Raw genomic sequence first — 19814 nt, 5'->3', positions numbered from 1 at the left:
TTTCAGGACAATATTTCAAATATTTTATATGTTATATTTTCTGTAATTCTGAATAAAAACTTTATTTTTCTATTTAGGGTTCTGTGTGGTTTATTTATTCATTAGTTTGGTGTCGCTGCTTGATCATCTAAACTCTCAACCTTTAAATAAACTTATCACTACCAGATAAAAACATAAAACTTTATTTCTTACAGGTTGAAGTTCTGGTCACTTCACTTTCACTGGATTTTCTGTTTTTATTCACCAATTCATGGTGGAAACGTCTTTATTTATGTCAAAGAAAACACTAAAATCAGTTCATTCAAATGCACATATTGTGAATTTTCCATCTTCTAAAAGTTGAATGTGATTTAACCCAGTGTGAGCAGCAGGTGGCGCTGCAGCTCCATCAGCTCAGTTCTGTTAGAGGTTTATATGAGCAGCTTTTATTGTGAAGGAAACAACCAGCTTCAATGTTTTCTTCAGTCTGAATGAATCTGCAGAGAGAAGATCCTGAAAGTGTTGAACATTAAAGAGAAAAGAAGTGAAATAATCATCAAATATCTCAGAAACAGGAGTCAGAGGTTCAGTGTTGGTTCTTGTTGTTTCTTTAATTAGTACCAGAATATAAATGATCAGGATATAAATATAGATCAGAGAACTTTAGTGCAGCTACGACAATCCTGAAGACGTTTCATTGAAGATGGAACTATAGAAAGTAGAAATACTTACAGACTGCTGGAAAATATTCAAGTTTATTTATGATTTTTTACAGTTTACTGTTATTTAACAGTTATTGTTTGTTTTAGACCAGATTTTGGCCTGGTTCCGACCTGGTTTTAGAACTGATTCAGACCTGGTTTTGGCCTGGATTGTTGTTGACCTCATAGTAGCAAAGCAACTGCTAAAACTGAAACTGCTGTTCTGTTTATTTAATGAGTTGATATTTATTAGTTTCAAACTGCAACCGGCGGGCTGCACAGTGGCGTAGTGGTTAGCACTTTCGCCTTGCAGCAAGAAGGTCCCTGGTTCACGTCCCGGCTTTCCCGGGATCTTTCTGCATGGAGTTTGCATGTTCTCCCTGTGCATGCGTGGGTTTTCTCCGGGTACTCCGGCTTCCTCCCACAGTCCAAAAATATGCTGAGGTTAATTGATCATTCTAAATTGCCCGTAGGTGTGAATGTGAGAGTGATTGTTTGTCTCTGTATGTAGCCCTGTGACAGACTGGTGACCTGTCTAGGGTGTCCCCTGCCTTCACCTGAGTCAGCTGGGATAGACTCCAGCCCCCCATGACCCTAGTGAGGATTAAGCGGTGTATAGATAATGGATGGATGGAAACTGCAACCGGCCACCAGGAGGCGCTACATGTCTTTAAGATCTTTATCTACAGTCACAGGAAGCTTACATGAAATTATAAAATCAATGAAATTAATCTGTTTTATTCTGGTTTCAAGACATCTCTGAGTTCTCTCTCCTTCTCATGTTGCTGAACTTTAGATTGAAAAATGAACTACAGTGAAGAAAAAATAGAACATATTTTACATTTTCATGCATTTTGGACAAGTTTTGAGTCATTTTAGGTAAATTTGGACGAACTGTGGACAATTTTTAAGTAACCTTGGATTAAATAAGTCGGTCTGAACACATTTTGGACAAATTTTGTAAAATAAATAATCAATGTTTGTTTATAGGTCTGCACAGTGGCGTAGTGGCTAGCACTTTTGCTTTGCAGCTAGAAGATCCCTGGTTTGCATCCCGGCCTTCCTGGGGTCTTTCTGCATGGAGTCTCCATGTTCTCCTGTACATGTGTGGGTTTCCTCCAGGTTCTCCAGCTTCCTCCCACAGTCCACAAACATGCTGAGGTTAATTGATTATTCTAAACTGTCCATAGGTGTGAATGTTTGTCTCTATGTGTAGCCCTGTGATAGACTGTTACCTGTCCAGGTGTCCCCTGTCTTCACCCTCAGTCAGCTGGGACAGACTCCACCCCCATGACCCTGATGAGGATTAAGCGATGTATAGATGATGGATGGATGGATGGATGGATGGATGGATGGATGGATGTTTGTTTTTATTTTGAGACCTGGTTTTAGACGTAGTTTTGGACCTGATTTAGACCTGGTTTTAGACCTGATTTGGACCTGGTTTTAGACCAGATTTGGACCTGGTTTTAGACCTGGTTTTAGACATGATTGTAGACCTGATTTAGATCTGATTTTAGATCTGATTTAGACCTGGTTTAGACCTGGTTTTAGGCTTTTTTAGACCTGCAGCTGGAGTTCTGAGGGTTAATAAACGTTCTGAACATTGTGCCTCAGATTTTCTGTGACAGACTAAATCTGTATTTTTGGTGTTTATTCCAGGGACGGCAGCAGTAAACAAACCTCTCCTCCTCAGTATTTTTCTGTCCTAGAATCTAAACTATGCAGCAGCAGAACAAACCGTCTGAACAAACAGAAACAACAGAAACCATCCGGGAGTCTTTTATTTAAAAACAGGCTGAAACAGAAACAGCTACAGGAGGATAAACTGGTCAGCTGAAGGTCTCCATCACATTTGAAATGACTTTCTGGCCCTGAAGGCTGCATCGATCTGCAGCTCCACAGACGCTGGTTTGTCCCACTGTCATCCGTCACATTGAAGTGTTCGTTGCTCTGATGGGGCGTTTAAGGACGACTTCCAGAAACCGAGGGAGAAAGTGTGACATTCAGGAGACGTGAAGAGAAACAAACAGGAGGAAACAGCGGCGTTGCTGTATTAGTCACTCTGAGTTTAAACTGACTTCAGAAAGAAGCAGTAGCTGCCAGGATGTAGGTGTTAGCGAGCTAACGAGGCTAACTAGCTTCCTGTTGGTCCAAACGCTGCAAAGAAACAGACGTCTTTAACTGTCCAACTCACAGACTGAGAACTTTACAGAGGTGAAGCCAAAACATCCGGTTGTTGGTCGTCAACCTCCATGTTAGCAGATGAAGCTAAACAGTCAACTAAAATCTGTCTTAATGTTTTTTTAAATCTGCTTTCTTCAACATTAAGCTCTTATTGCATTCACATTTTACTGATTTGGTAATTAGCAAGTTCATGCTAATGCTATGATTAGCAAACTAAGATCCCAACAATCTGTGGTGAAAAGTAGTTGCTATGTTGCTAGCTAGCTAGACAGAAAGCAGTTACTATTAAATATTATCTAGAAAGTAATCAGCAAACAGCCAGTGGCTTGGACAGTCAAAATGGCGGCAATTGGACTACATAAGCTAATATAAATAGCAAGTTAATGCTAATATTAAAGCAAGAAAGCTAAGAACAGAAACAATCTATGGGGAAAACTAGCTGAAAAGACAACTAGCAGTTACTAATCATTGTTATCTAAACAATCGTTAGCATACAGTGAGACAGTCAAGATGGCAGCAGCTGAGCTATGTGAAGTAATGTAATTAGCATGTTAATGGGAATGCTATACCAAGCACGCTAAGATCCCAACCAATCTATGGTGAGAAGTAACTGATATGTAGTTAGCTAGCTAGCTAGACAGGCAGCAGTTACTAATAAATATTATCTAGAAAGTAATCAGCAAACAGCCAGTGGCCCAGACAGTCAAAGTGGTGGCAGATTAACTATGTGAGCTAATTTAATTAGCAGGTTAATGCTAATGTTAAAGCTAGAAAGCTAAGAACAGAAACAATTTATAGGGAAAAGTAGCTGCCATGTAGCTAGTTAGCAACATAGCCAGCAGCTACTAATCATTGTGATCTAAAATGTTATTAGCATACAGTGAGACAGTCCAGATGGCAGTGACTGAGCTATGTGAAGTATATAATGCTAATGGTATAGCTAGCAAGCTAAAATCCCAACTGACCTATGGAGGTAAAGTGGCTGATATGTAGTTTGCTAGGTAGACAGGAAGCAGCTACTGATGAATATTATCTAGAATCTGTTTAACAAACAGCCAGTGTCCATGACAGTCAAGATCTCAGCACCTGAATTATGTGAGCAAATATAATTACCGTAGCAGTGCAGTGCTTATATTAAAGCTAGAAAGCTACGAGCAGAAATGATCTATGGGGAAAAGTAGCTGCCATGTAGCTAGTTAGTAACACAGCTAGCAGCTACTAATCATTGTTATCTAAAAATCATTAGTATACAGTGAGACAGTCCAGATGGCAGTGGCTGAGCTATGTGAAGTAATGTCATTAGCATGTTAATGCTAATGGTATAGTTAGCAAGCTAAGATCTGAACCAATCTATGAAGAAGAGTATATGTAGTTAGCTAGCTAGTGCTAGATAATGTTATCTGGAGAATGATCAGCTTACAGCTAGCATTGTAAAAATTGCAGCACCTGAACTATATGAGCTAACGTAATTAGTTAGTTAATGCTAATGTTAAAGCTAGCAGACTAAGATCACAACTAATCTATAGAGCAAAGTAGTTGACAGTTAGCCTGCTAGATATACAGCTAACAGCTGCTAATTATTGGTATTTGGAACATAATCAGCATACAGCTGGGCTACGTGAGCTAACATAAATAGCAATTTAATATAGATGTTGTAGCTAGCGAGCTAAGATCCCAAACAATTTACGGGGTAAAGTAGTTGATAGGCAACTAGCTAGCTTGATAACGCACAGGTAATAATAACTGTTATCTAGAAAATGATAAGCATCAGAGCCAAGATGGTGGCGGCTGGTCTACGTTAGGTTTAGGGGCTGTGTCCGCATGTATGGGCGGGGCCTCAATAATATGTCTCCACCCTCCTGGTCACTGCTGCACAGACTGTGGTTGTAAATCAGCAGAACAAGATGGCTGCAGCTGTTTCCACAATATTTCAGCTTCACTTTGGTTCAGTGGGATGACCTGGCAGCCATCTTTAATTGTAGTCCATCGGCCAATCGCAGCAGTGCACCACAAACACAGTGTCTCCTACCAGCCATAAGTGAGAATCTAATGCCTAGTAAAGATTCAGTTCTGCATGAACTGCATGTTAGCATGTTAGCATTCACTAATGAGCACAGATCCAGGTTACGGTGAGGGGGAGGTCCTTGGTTTTCTAGGAGCTTCAGTGGAAATCAACTGGAATTCTCTGGTAGATACTTAAAAAGAATCTACCAGAGAAGTCCAGCTGATTACTACTGAAGCATCTATGGTTAGTTATGGTTAGTTAGTTAGTTAGTTAGTCCTACGGGGCCTGTGGAAACTGGACGAAACAGGGAAATATCTTTAGGGCTGTGTCGGACTTGAAACTTTGCCAAACATTCTGCGTTAAGAAGGAAACGGATTATTAAAAGACGTTGAGCTCAAAAATGATGAAGAACAAAAAGAATCGGCATCAATGCATTTACTGTGTCCACCATCTTGGATTAGCATGTTAGCATGCTAGCATTCACTAATGAGCATCTAGATTACTGTGAGGCAGAGCTCACTGGTTTTCTAGGAGCTTCAGTAGAAACTGATCACTACTGAAGTTGATTTCTACCCACAGAAAAATATTCAAATGTGACCTGATCTCAGCAGATAGTTTGTTGGAAGATGGTAAACCCAGAACATGGAACAGATCTGAAGTCTACTGAGAGTCCAGGTGTTTGGAGTCTAAATCTACTTTTAAAGAATCTCCACACATCAGGACTCTGTTAGAACGCTGTGGATGGTAACTGATGAGTGTTTCCTGACGTCACACCATCATTGTCCTGATTGGCCGTGATCCCGTCAGCTGACAGCTCCGCCTTGGTCCAGCTCTCCTCGGACTCGGCCGCGACCTCCTCATCCCGCTCCTCCTTCCACAGCCGCTCGTACTCCTGCTTCAGCTCCTGGTAGGACCTGGAGAAGGTGTGGAAGATGGAGGTGGCCGGGAATGCCATGATGAGGATGCCGCTCAAGATGCTGGTCAGCGCCACTATCTGGCCGGGGATGCTGCGCGGCACCATGTCGCCATAGCCTACCGTCGTCATGGAGATGATGGCCCACCAGTAGGAGGCCGGGATGCTGCTGAAACTGTGGTGGGGGTGCGAGGAGGCGAACGGGGCCAGCTCGCTCTCGGCCAGGTGGACCAGCGGCGAGAAGAGCGTGACGGCGACGCAGACAAAGAGCAGCAGCAGGCCGAACTCCCGCATGCTGCGCTGCATGGTCAGCCCCAGCGTCTGCAGGCCCAGCGAGTGGCGGGCCAGTCGCATCACGTACAGGATCCTCAGCGCCCGCAGCAACCGCAGGATCAGGCTCAGCTTGTCCAGGTAGCCTCGGCCGGCGCCCATGATCACATCCTCCTGCGACGGGTCCCGGACGTCCACCACCAGAGACACGTAGTACGGCAGGATGGCGATGGCGTCGATGATGTTCAGCGGGCCGCGAGCAAACGCCAGCTTGCTCTGAGCATTGATGAAGCGAAGCATGAACTCCAACGTGAACCAGGCAACGCAGATGGACTCAACCACAAACATGTTGTGGCACTTCTGGGAGCACTCGCCCTGCAGACACAAACAAACCAGTTTAACCAGTTATTTGGGCTAGTTAGCTCAGTCTGTCTCAGTCATCCAGGTCATGGGGATCGTCGGAGATTCAGTCGAAACCAACTGGATTTCTTCCTTTTTATGGCTTTATTTATAGGTGCAGTGGAGACAGACAGGAAGGAAGGAGAGGAGTCGGGGGAAGACATGCAGCAAAGGGCTGCAAGCGGGAATCAAACCCGGGTCGCTGCATCGGGGACCAGCCCCTATATGTGGGGGTTTATATATAGTTTATAGGGGGCGCTATCCAGGCACTCCCTATAAACTACTTTACCTTGCAGTGTTTACTCTAGGATTTTTTCCTGCAGCGGCAGCAGATCTCAGCTTGCCAGCTATTTCATTAGCATTAACATGCTAATTACATTACTTCACATAGCTCAGGTACTGCCATCTTGACTGTCTGACTGTATGTTAATGTTTTTTAGATAACAATGATTAGCAGCTGCTAGCTGTGTTGCTAACACAGCTAGCAGCTGCTAGCTACTTTCCCCATAGATCATTTTCCCTCTTAGCTTCCTTGCTTTAACATTAACCTGTGGGATACTTCAACAACCTTCAAGAGAAGACCAGTTGATTTCTACTGAAGCTCCTACGGTTAGTTAGTTAAGTAGTTCTACTTGGTCTGTGGAAACTGGAGGAAGCAGGAAATTATCTTTAGCGCTGCATCGGATTGAAACTTAGCAAAAAATCCTGCGTTAATAAGGAAACAGGGTCTAATAAAAGATGTTGAGCTTAATGAGTCAAAAAAGGAAATTAAGTCGATCTGAAAAATGATAAAGAACAAAAAGAGTCGACATCACTGCATTTACTGTGTCCACCATCTTGGATTAGCATGTTAGCATGCTAGCATTCACTAATGAGCACAGATCCAGATTACTGTCGGGGTTAGGTCACTGGTTGTCTAGAAATTTGGTTGTAAAATAAATGATTTTTTTGACCTGCTGTAATCACTAAATTAATATTAAAATATCATCAAAGTTACAACAATTTATCCTAAAAACCTGATGAGATATTTCATTAAAACACAAAAATTCAGCCCCAGTGAGAAACACCAGCAGCACTTCAAAGTTCTTTATAAGAGACTGATGAAATGACAAACAAAATATAGATTCAAAAAGAATATATTTAAAAATATTTTTAAATAAACAAAACATGAAATGAATAAAATTATAAATATGAATAAAAAATACAATAAAATCCTCAAAAAAAGACAAAAAAGACAAAAAATAAATTAAGAAAACATACAGAATAGAGTTTAACAACATAAAAACAATAAAATGAATAAAATAAAGTCCAAAGTTCATGTGTATTTTATTATGCAAAGTTTATGTTTAATTAACGCTGTCTACAGCCTCTATCACAGTGAAAACTGCAAAACATTTAATAGAATTACTGCTGATTATTAATTCTTATTTCTACAAATTAATTGTCAAATAAAACATTTTCCTCTGAAATATGAATTATAAAGATGCATGAACTGGAAATGTTCCAATAAATAACACCAGAACTGGACTTCATTGTGTTTTCCACAAGTGACAGGATGTAAAATGTGTCTGTGGTTTTATATATTGATTTAAAAAATTAAATGTTTATACTGAGTCTCTCTGAATACTTCATTTAAACAAAAAAAAAACGGGTTTTTGGTGATTTATAAAGCTAAATAAATTCAATTACGGCCACTTTATTCATGGAAATACAGATTTTTTTTTCCATGCCTGATTGATTTGATGTATTAGTTTGATAAAAATGGAGATTTTTAACCTTATTTCATGGAAATTTGAAAGTAAATAAATGGAGTAGAACTAATTCAGTAAACCTCAGAGCTGCAGTAAATCAATGTTTGTTCCTGTCAGCGGTGAAATGAACGTCTGAATTCACTGCATCGATGGTTTTCAGGTTTCAGGTCAGAGTTTGTATGAAGCAAAAAGCTGCAGAAGCTTTAAATGGATTCTGTGGCGCTGAATGTTAAAAGAGGAGCCGATTATTAAAGAGAGAAAAAAATCTATTTCCATTTCAGTGTGACTCAGAGTTCTTCTAACGAGGAACAGCAGGGCGACAGAAACGAGTGAAATTACAGCGTTGGAGCTTTTCTGACGGCACTTAATGAGGAAAAGGCTGAAGGGCAGCTTTCAGCAGCAACAATCAATACTTTAATCTGCAGCGTGGAGCCAACATGAGCCCTGAACACCTCCTCCATCTTCACCAGGAAAACGCAAAACTGAACTCCAAACACCCTCATGCAGGAGTTTCAACCTCAGTCATCCTGATGTCCAGCATGTTTGCTCTATAGGTTGTTCCTCGTTGTCACTGTTTTGAATATTTCTGCGCTATTACATTATTATTATTATATATATATTATCTTATGATCAGGTTTACGTTTCACTCAGTTCCACTTTTCTTAGCTCTAGTTTTGCTTCCTTTGTTCTTAGTTCATCTGATTTTTGCTTTCTAGTTCTAAATCCACTCAGTTTTTGCTGACATCCAGAAACATAAAAACATGAAGATCTCCTCACAGGATCTTTAAATAAAGTCTAATGTCACTATGACAGTTTAAGGCTGTGGTAGTGCTTCCTCCTCGCTCGGCCCTGCTCTCTCTCTCTCTCTCTCTCTTTCTCTCTCTCTCTCTCTCTCTCTCTCTCTCTCTCTCTCTCTCTCTCTCTCTCTCTCTCTCTCTCTCTCTCTCTCCCTCCCTCCCTCCCTCCCTCCCTCTCCCTCCCTCCCTCCCTCCCTCCCTCCCTCTCTCTCCCTCCCTCCCTCCCTCCCTCCCTCCCTCCCTCTCCCTCCCTCCCTCCCTCCCTCCCTCTCTCTCTCTCTCCCTCCCTCCCTCCCTCCCTCCCTCCCTCCCTCTCTCTCTCTCTCTCTCTCTCTCTCCTCCCTCCCTCCCTCCCTCCCTCCCTCCCTCCCTCCCTCTCCCTCCCTCCCTCCCTCCCTCCCTCTCTCTCTCTCTCTCTCTCTCTCTCTCTCTCCCAGGTGTGTTCATGGTGAAGCAGGCAGCAGGTGTGTTGCATGTTAATCAGCTGATGAGCTGCAGGTGGAACTGAGTGGTTGGTCTCTGGGCGTCTCCATAAAAGCAGACTGCAGCCTTCATTCAAAGCTGGACCATGGTTTAATCTCCAGTCAGTACAGGGAGTAGAACTGTCTTTGCCACCAGCCTTTTGGACTTTTATTAATCCTGTTTTCTGTGTTTAGTGCAGCTGATTCCTGCCTGCTGGTTCTGGGATCTTCTAGTCTGCTGGTTCTCTGCTCTGCCTTGGATTCTGTTCTGGGAGGATTCCACCTCTCACCAGCTTCATCCTGGGAACCACAGGCTTCATCTGGACACAACACTCTGGGAGAAATACTTACCTTCTATGAACTGTTGGACGACTACTTACCTTCCATGTGTTGAGTTCCTGAAAAGGGAGAGAGCAGAGAGAAGCCAGGCCAAGGACTGATTCCTACTCGTCAGCTAAGTTTCCAAGCCTTGGTATCACCAGACTATTAGTTTAGTATTTTATACGTTGAATTATTACCGTCTGTGTTCTGTAATTAATATTATTTGCTTTATGCTTTGCATAAAATAATTTTTAGTCTGGGGATCTTTGTTCAGGGTTAGAGTTTAGGCTGGGTTAAGTTTTTTTTTTTTTTTTTTTTTTTTCTCCTTGTATTTTCAGTTGTTCTCCTATTGGTTATACCATACGTGGGTTAACCGTAGTTTAAGTTCTCATCCTCGTGTAGTTTTCCTCCGTACCACTATATGGTTTCTGGTTTTCTTGGTTTAGCTTAGTTCCTGAGTTTGAGTTCTGTTTCCGGTTCCTGTATTAATCATCATGTTGTAAATAAAGCATTGCTAAAACGTCAATCTGACTGCCGTGTCATTTCCTGCTCCTGAGCCTCTTTGAACCTGCCGTAACATCTAAACATCAGCCGGATCCTGGAAAACAACTTTGTATTTTGTGTTTGAGTTCCCGTCTGAACTTTGATTTCCTATCATGGTGATTAAACGTCTGCAGACGCTTTGGGGACGAATCGATTGACGTCTCCAAATGTTTTCTTCATCCTGATAATAACTTCAACCGTCCTGCAGGAACTCTCTGTTCAGAGCAGAAGAAAACCGCTCCTTCACTCATTAAGAACCTAATTAATGATTTTGCTTTTAATAATCATTTCAGATTTGTTTATTGGTTCTTGGTAAAATTCATATATATTTCATAAATGTCACCTTCGGGCCACTTTTCTTTGTTTCACATTTAAAGCATCAGATTTTGATTTATACCACTTAAACTGAATAAAAACTAGTTTTAGGGTTTTAAATTTACGACTAATTTAAATATTACTTGCAGATTATTTACTGATGTCTGCTGCATGACTCTGATTTATGTGATTTTAGATTTTGTTGTTTTAAAATCTGGTAAAACCACAGATTATGATTAAGGTTAACTCTAAGGTATTCTAGCGGCAAGAGTCAATGGACTATGTTTTTCTGCTGCATGGGGCTAATGTTAGTGCTCATGCTAATGCTCACACTAATGCTAATGCTGTTCACTAATGGTAATGCTCATACTAATGTTCATGCTAATGCTCTTGCTCACGCTATTGCTAATGCTAATAGTTCTCATGCTAATGCTCATACTAATGCCAATGCTGCTTACTAATGCTCACGCTAATGCTGTTTACTAATAGTAATGCTCATGCTCTTTCTCATGCTATTGCTCATGCTAATGTTAGTTCTTGTGCTCATGCTAATGCTCATATTAATGCTAATGCTGTTTACTAATGCTAATGGTCATACTAATGCTCATGCCCATGCTAATGCTAGTGTTCATGCTGAAGCTAATGCTCATGCTGAAGCTAATGCTAATGCTCAAGCTCATACTAATGCTAATGCTCAGGCTCAAGCTATTGCTAATGCTAATGCTGACGCTTGTGCTCATGCTCACACTCACACTATTACTAATGCTCATGCGCATGCTAATGCTAGTGCTAATGCCAATTCTCATGCTAATGCTCATGCTATTTTCGCATTAGCTCATATTTACATTATGCCCATGTTATATTAACTCCATATTGATGTTATATTTACATTATGTTTATGGTATATTTAGATTACATTTACGTTATATTTAGGTTATATTTACGTTATGTGATATTTTAGGCAGCAGTTCCATCATGTCTGAGCTGTTCTGGATGAAGAATCATAACTGTGATTTTAAAAATTCAGCTTCAAGCAATTTTTAAAATGATTTTTATCCCATACGGAGACACAATGTGCGTCCATGGAAATGTTTTTATTCAATTTTTCAGTCATGTTTTTGTTTCCATGTTGCTTTCAGCATCATAAGATCCTGATTCAGAACCAAAACTGTTATTAAAGAGGCTTTTAGAGGTTTAAATATGCATTAATATGAGTTTATTCTAGTTTGTCCAGCCGAGGGAGAAGCAGCTTCCTGTAGATAATATTCAGATAGTTTGGCATCTCGTTGGCCTGAGTGTCTTTTTTCACTTCCAGCCTACACAGTCTGATTTGCATATCAGCTCTCCTGTGTGTTTCTGGGTGCAGCAGGTATCAAGCAGAGCGTTTATCGCTTTAAACGTCCTGCAAGAACAAAAACACAGCGAACAAAACCAGGAGGCGTCTGTGGAGCTGCTTATTGGAGTCATTACTAACACGGAAAATATCAATTAGTGACATTTAATCAACCCTGAATATTTCATCTGAAGCTACATTTCTACCTGATAATATCCCATAATAAGCTCCCTCAGTGGATCAGAGACACTTTGGAGAATTTAGAAATACAGTCAGCCAGCAGGTCAGAGTGGAATCTGGAAACCTGCAGTAGAAACGGCCTGAACATGGTGAGTCAGAATCTGATCTGGAATCTGTCGGCTGCAACAAAATGAAACTGCTTCATTCTAATCACCTTCTAGAAACAGATTCACCGTTAGCTTAGCATTATAAACCTCCATTCATTAGCTGGTATTTTGGTATGGATATGTCAAAGGACCTTTCCTTACGACTGAATTAAATGCTTAACTTTAAGACACAAATTCTGAGCTCCTGATTTAAATAAACGTTTTAGATGCAAACATTCATTTAATGGGTCGTCTTGACTCAATAATATTGCATCAAATTAATATTGTGTGAAATCTGAACTGACGTTTCTGCGTTAGTTGATTTAAAACTAAATCCTAGTTGATGTAACTTAATGAACTGGTTTGATAATTTCATTTTTCTTCATCTTGAGTTCAGAACATAAAATCCCGTCTCCTACCTGAACTTACCTGGACAGTTTCAGAAGCATTTAGTGAGTATTTGACCAACAGTGGAGTTTATTCTACAGCTGCTGATACAGTCAATGCAATATGTTGTGCTAATGCTAAAGTTCACCCTAAAGCTCATACTATTGCTAATGCTCATGGTCATGCTATTTCTAATGCTAATTCTAATGCTCATGCTAACGTTCATGCTATTGCTCATGCTATTGCTAAAGCTCATGTTCATGCTCATGCTATTTCTAATGCTAATTCTAATGCAAATGCTCACATTCATGCTAATACTAATGTTCTTGCCAATGCTCATGCTCACACATTCATGCTAATACTCATGTTCATGCTAATGCTCATGCTAATGCTATTTCTAATGCTCATGCTAACACTCATTCTAATGCCCATGCTATTGCTAATTCTAATGCTACTGCTCACGCTTGTGCTCATGCTCATGCTAATACTAATGCTTATGCTCATGATCCTGTTCATGCTAATGCTTATGCTCATGAAACTGCTAATATTCATGCTTTTGCTAATGCTCAGGCTCACCTTCATGCTAATGCTCATGCTCATTCTAATGCTAATTAGAATGCTAACTCTAACACTCATGCTAATGCTAACGCTCATGTTCATGCTAATGCTCTTGCTAATGCTATTCTAACGCTCATGCTAACACTCATGCTAATTCCCATGCTATTGCTAATTCTAATGCTAATGCTCATGCTTTTGCTCATGCTCGTATTTCTAATGCACAGGATATTGCTCATGCTAATGCTAACGCTAATAATTTTGTTTTGAAATTTTAAATTTGATGTTTTTGCGTTCAGGATTTAAATATCGTTTTTAATTGTACTGAAATACTTAAGCTCAAAATAATAAACCTTCAAATAAATTAATTTCTTAAAATATATTTCCATTATATTTACATTCCATGATATTTTAGGGCTGTTCTGGATGGACAATCATAGTTGTGATTATAAAAATTTTAGTTCAATTAAATCTTTTTGTGAAATTGGGATTTGTTTTCTGTTAAAGTTTTTCTGATGTGATTCTTCAAAATACAAATAAGTTATTGAACCAATAGAACTGAGCCTTCAGACTCTAAACTGCGTCTTTACTAAATCTGATGCAGCAGAAATGAAGCTTTAATGAGGCCTTTTCCTTTCAGATAAACCTTCTGTTGCTGCTGCACTACAACCGCTAACAGAGAGTTTCATGTGTTTACCAGCTCTACCTGCTGGCTTCATACTGACCCTGGTTTCTTCGTCCCTCAGATCCGGCATGGTGCTGATGCAGAGGCTGATGACGGTGACCATCACCATGACGATGGACAGGCAGGCGAACACCTTCCCCGCCAGCCCAGAATGAGGGTTTTCCATCACCTCCCTGAGGGTGGCGACCAGCCGGCGCCGGCCCTGGTCCGCCTGCAGCGCCGTCTTCTTCAGCACCAGCCTCTTCTGCCGCCACTCCTCCTCCTTCCGCTCCCTGTCGGCCACCTCCTCCACCCGGGTCATCATGCGGCGCCGGCAGCACCGCTCCATGTGACCTGGGTCCACGCCCCAGTAGTCCAGCTCGTCATGCAGCGACACAGCGCAGAGTTCCCGAAGGAGGCGGAGCTTCCCGGCGGCAAGGAAGTTGAGGATGACCCGGAAGGCCGTCGGGTTCCGGTCGAAGAAGTACTCCCGGGCCGTCTCGTCGTAGTCGTCACAGAGCCGAGCGATCTCCTCCGGCGTGGTGCAGAACCGCAGGCGTCCCAACCGGCTCTGGGGGAACTGCTCCAGGGTGCTCCAGGGGAAGGTGTAGCGGTTCCCCCCCACGTTGACCAGCACCTGCAGGGTGTGGTCGACCACGTAGGAGGCCTTCGGATTGCGGAGCCGCTGGGCCCGCTGGAAGTAGACGCCTTTGAGGGTCTCGGTTTCTGGGATCTCGGTGAAGAAGCGGTCGAGGCTGCTGTCATCGCTGCTGACAGAGTAGGTGCTGAAGTCGTTGTTGGCGTTGCTGATGATGGGCATCCTGGCGGCGGGGGGAGCAACCAATCAGAGGAGGTTTCACTAGGTCCAGCTGACAGGAAGTGATGAGGATCCCCAGAGATGAAGAAGAACTGAGAGGAGGAACAGAATCAGTGTAGAGTCAGATCAGAGAACATAAAAACACCGATGTGGAGTTCCACAGGGTTCTATTCTGGATCCTCTGATGTTTGTTTTAGTGACGGAACTGGAGGACGCTTGACTGAACTCATGGATCAAATCTTACTCTTGTTCAGTATTTAAAAGTAACCAAAGACTAAAATAATTTCACTTAGATACGTGAAACCACCTTTTGTTTCAGCAGCAGCCAAATTAATGTTCACAAACTGAAAACAAGACGAGTTCACGATTCTGGACAATCTATGTTTCTGCATCAAAACATGTTGGAAATGTTCTTATTGAAAGATAAAAAGGGCTAAAATTATATTAAAATTATTGAAAATAAGAATAAAATGTGTGAAAATATAAATCTACTGGTCAAAAACATAATTAAAGCATCTGCAAATATGAATATCATGCTCATAAATATGAATAAAATGTCCTGAAATATTAATATAATGTTGGAAAATAATACATAATGTGGAATATATTTTTGTATAGTATACATTATGTATTGAAAATATGAAAACACTGACCAATAATATTGATAAATTACTGGAAACCATTAATGAAAGGTCCTAAAATAATATAAAAATACTTCCATACAACATGTCTCCAAAATGAACAAATTTTGGTTCAAAATGACTTAAAATTTGACTAAAACAACAAAGAACAATTCAAAATGTGTCCTAAATTGGTTAAAAAAAAATCACAATAACTTGAAAAAAATGTTTAGAAAATGTCAGAGCAAGCTAGAGCAAAATAAACACTAATTTTGGACAAATTTTCTTTCATTTTGGACGGATTTTCATGTGATTTTGAACAAATGTTGAGTCCACGAACAAAGTTTGACTATTTTTCTACACATTTGGGTAATTTTGGATCATTTTCTATCATTTCAAGAAGTTTGTAAGGACTTTTGGACAGTTTTTAAGTTATTTTTCACAATTTTAAAGTAATTTTTGACTATTTACATGTTATTTTGAACAATACTGGATAATTTTGGACAAGTTTTTATGTGATTTTTGGATGACTTTCTATCTAAAGACGGTAAAAACTTGAAAAAATGCATTCTGGGAAAATTTTCAAGGCTGGTTTTGTGTCTCTTTGAGGTGGTTTAGTGTTAATTTGTGGTTAATTTGTGTTGGTTCTGACCAGGACTACCACAGTGGATGCAAAGTCCTGACAGTGAAGCACGGAGGTGGAAGTATTATAATATGGGGCTGGAGAAAACTTTAAAATGGTCATTGTGGGTAAACTTTAAGGCTCATATCAGCATGTTGGTAGGTGATTAGTCAGAACAGGTTATTTGGGAACTTTTTCTTTGTTTGAATTGATTTTTGATGCTGTAAAAATGACTTTCTCTTCTGTGGATTTTATCGTTCAGACTTTCACTTTGTGTTGCAGTTTAGTTATAAATGACTAAAACAGTTTTTTTCCTCATCAACACCCCGTAAAGACAAACTGAGAACATGTTTTAGACGTTTTTGCAGCTTCCAGAACTGTTGACTCCTCGGTTGGACTCTGAAGAATCCTGCTGCTGCCAGATTTCACACTCAAGAGATTAAAAAAAAAAAAAAAAAAAGGTTTAACAGCCTCATCAGTGTGATGTCTGCAGTTTAAACCGTCGGATCTTTAATAATCTCAGGTGTTTGTCTTTATAAACTCTGTCAGCTCAGGTGACCTTAAATCAGGTTCTACAGGATTAAAATCACCATCAAAGGGTGATTAAAGGGAGCAAATGTCAGTTTAAACGACATTTTTCACATAATTAAAAACACATTTTGAGGTTTTTATACGTTCTGCATCAAAGTCAGGCAGAGTTTCTGTTTAAACGTTCCCACAATGTTGTCCCAACATTGTGGGAATGTTTAAACAGAAACTCTGCCTGACTTTGATGACATTTGAAAGTTAAAATCTAACATTAAAAAGAAGATTTCAGGCGTATTCGTCGTTTTAAATAAATCATCCTGCAAGGCTAAAGGTGAGCCGAGACAGAAATTGGATGCCTGGAGACGGTCGTCATGGAAACAGACGGCATTACACGGCAACAAACAAACAACTTTCACAAAATGTTTTTAAGAACATAATAGGACAACATTAATAACGTGAGAGACGTTTCTCCTGCAGTAACTGAGGAAACGGTTCAATAACGTTCCCACAACGTTCCACAGATAAAAGAAGGATGTTCTCAGATCAGCGTTAAGAACGTTAAGGCAGAACAGAACGAGGACTTATCAGCAAACAGAACATCTTCAGATGTTTGACCTTTGAGGAGAACCCTCTGGGAACTAAAGACAAACCTTATTAGAACTTTTTAGATTAAAAAATATTCAGTTTTTCTGGTTTGAAGCCAGAAAACCCAGAAAAAAAACAGAAATAAATCCTCATTCTGTGTTTTAACAGCAACTCTATAACAACAATCTAAATATTTTCCATTTCTAACAGAACATCTGGGCTGAAAACTGAACATATCCTGTTTTTAAATGCTGTCTTTTTCTCTAGAATGCTTTTATTTACATTTTCTATAATTTAATAGAGCAAAAATAGTTTAAAAACGGGAAAATTTTCATGACATTTAATAGTAAAACCCAGAAAACTAAATTAAAATAATATAAGAATAAATGCAGCGACTAATAAAAACAGCAACAACACAAAATATAGAAAAAATAAGTAAATTAAATTTAAAAAAAATAAATAATAAATCAGTAGTGGAACAATATTGCACTTTATATTCAAATATTACTCACAACTGATCTTTTGAGAAACTGATTTTGCAAATTATATTGTTATGATTGTTCTGTTTATCAGACGCTAATATAATTTTAAAAAAAATAAACATTTCCTATTATTTTATGGTGAAAACAGGACATTTCTGTATGTTAATGATAAATCTACAACGTAAAAAATGTAAATGTTAAATAAAGCTATAAAATAACTGAAAATGTGCATCTTTGACCTGTAATATGAGTAAAATTTCACCTGTAGATAATAAAATAACGGAGCATTTGTGTCATTATTATAATTATAGCTGTAAAAACTGAACTGTTCTTGTTTAAAATTAATAAATGAAAGTTTTCCTGTGATGGCAAAATTATTTTTATGAGCGTTTGTGTCTTTTTACATAAAAATACTGAACTAAACTAAAGGGAAAATGTATTTTTAGCATTTCTTTTCTGATTCACTACATTCAGAATAAAACCAACATCAGCTGATCATTCATTAATAACAATTCCTAAATGTAAATAAACAGAAATTCACCTATGAATGACATGTGGACAGTTTCTGTTTAGTATTTACAGATATTTCACCACTAAAGTCTGATCACAGATGTTATGGTTTAGAGTTTTTCATTTTAATCTGATTTATTCTGTTTTTCTATTTCAAATCCAAGAGGTGGACTAAAAGCTGCTTCTTCCTGTTTCCTCCAGCAGGTGGATCTTTAAACTCAACATTTACTGGATTCTTTTAAAGCTTCTAGATGCTTTATCTGATAAATATGATGCAGTTCCAGATGAATAAAATCCAAACTGCTGCTTCATGAAATAATCCACTAATACTCAGAGACAGTTCTGCAGTACTTCTACTCTCTGGAATCAAGTATTTTTACTGTTTCTGTTTAAGAATTAAATCCTCTACTAAAGTATTACACAGTATATTAAACATAAAGTGTATTTTTGGGCAGTTTTCTGACCTGAGATCAGCTTTTATTCCATCCTGCTGTTAAACTGAAGCTGTAGAAATTGAGAAAATTAAATGTTTTGCAGCATAAAGTCTTCAGAGAACTAAAGGTTTAATAAAAGTTGATGCACTTAGAATAAAAAGTCCACATTTGCAGTAAAGTGTGGTGTAAATTCTCACCTCTCAGGTCGCAGTTTGTCCTCTTCAGTCCGTGAACTCTCCGCGGATCTCCGCTCCTCTCCGCCGGGGTGAACTTTGCGTCCTGGCCGGGAGTCGGTGCAGCATCCCGGGCTGGCAGCGCTCGGAGCCACCGGCGGCTCCGGAGCTCCGGTCGGAGGAAGAACCGAGGAGGAGAGACGGTGTGACGGAGCCGCGGAGAGCTGAGGCTGGATTCATCTGACAGCAGAACATCCTCCTCTTCATCCTCCTCTTCATCCTCCTCTTCATCCTCCTCTTCATCCTCCTCTTCATCCTCCTCCTCCTCTCCGCTCCTCCCAGATCTCAGCTGCACTGTAAAAACTCGCACTTATTAAAAACGGACGACTTTTAGTGAAATGTTGGAGTCCTCTGTGATCATTTACAGAATCATTTCAAACCACCTTATATTGACATTTGATTTTTAGTAATACAGACATGAACTGAAGTTTCCATCCACCGATAAAGACCAGCGACTCCTAGAACTCTGAATTTAAGATGGAATCACTGAAACCTGAATCTTTGTTGCATAAAACAAACATGAATTTTGGTTTGTCTATAGATTTATTAAAGGTTCTGGAAATATGGGTAAAAAATATACATACAGCCACTTAAATGATCAGTTTTGATGATGTCGAAAGTTGTGTTAATAGCATTTTCTTCTCCTGAGTGATTCCAGTCGACTACAGCTGCTGACTCCTTTGATCCAGTTTAAATAGAACCATTAAATCCACTCATTAGACTCAAACACTACGGGGGAAAGTCTGAGGAGCTCAGCAAAGATCTGAAGAAGAAAATCATTGACTTGAACGCAAAAGTTGCCTAAGCTGATGCAATAAATTGCCCAAATTTGTCAAAATTGACTCAAAAATGTCCTAAACTGATTGAAGAGATGTCTACATGGACATAAATTCCCTTATCCAAAGTGACTAAAAACATGTCTAAAATTAATAAAAACCTGCCCAAATTGGCGCAAAAACTGTTAAAGCAGTCTCAAAATTAGTCCAAATTTACTCAACACTACTCCAAGGTGACTGAAAAATTTCAATAATGATTCAAAAACTGTGGAAATTGGCCAAATTACGTAAAACAAAGTG

General features: G+C 39.7%; 1 protein-coding gene across 1 annotated transcript; it reads right to left on the bottom strand.

Annotated features, from left to right (window-relative positions):
* Positions 1-2446: 2446 nt before the first annotated feature.
* Positions 2447-18994, bottom strand: LOC111581437 (potassium voltage-gated channel subfamily G member 4-like). Its single transcript, XM_055007433.1, has 3 exons — positions 18703-18994; positions 13969-14816; positions 2447-6430 (listed from the first exon to the last, which is right to left on the bottom strand). Exons 2-3 carry the CDS (start codon positions 14725-14727, stop codon positions 5600-5602), a joined length of 1590 nt encoding a protein of 529 aa, XP_054863408.1. The 5' UTR covers positions 14728-14816; positions 18703-18994; the 3' UTR covers positions 2447-5599.
* Between the last annotated feature and the right edge of the window lie 820 nt (positions 18995-19814).

This window comes from Amphiprion ocellaris, chromosome 1 (genome assembly GCF_022539595.1).
Source record: "Amphiprion ocellaris isolate individual 3 ecotype Okinawa chromosome 1, ASM2253959v1, whole genome shotgun sequence".
NCBI classification, from domain to species: Eukaryota; Metazoa; Chordata; class Actinopteri; family Pomacentridae; genus Amphiprion; species Amphiprion ocellaris.
The sequence above is the reverse complement of the archived record's forward strand: the minus strand, read 5'-3'. Positions and strand labels throughout refer to the sequence as shown.

Excerpts from the sequence above, each read along its gene's own strand:
- LOC111581437 (XM_055007433.1), bottom strand. The coding sequence starts at position 14,727 with ATGCCCATCATCAGCAACGCCAACAACGACTTCAGCACCTACTCTGTC. Across the intron at positions 6,431-13,968 it reads TGAGGGACGAAGAAACCAGG|GGCGAGTGCTCCCAGAAGTG; the intron begins GTCAGTATGAAG and ends TTGTGTCTGCAG.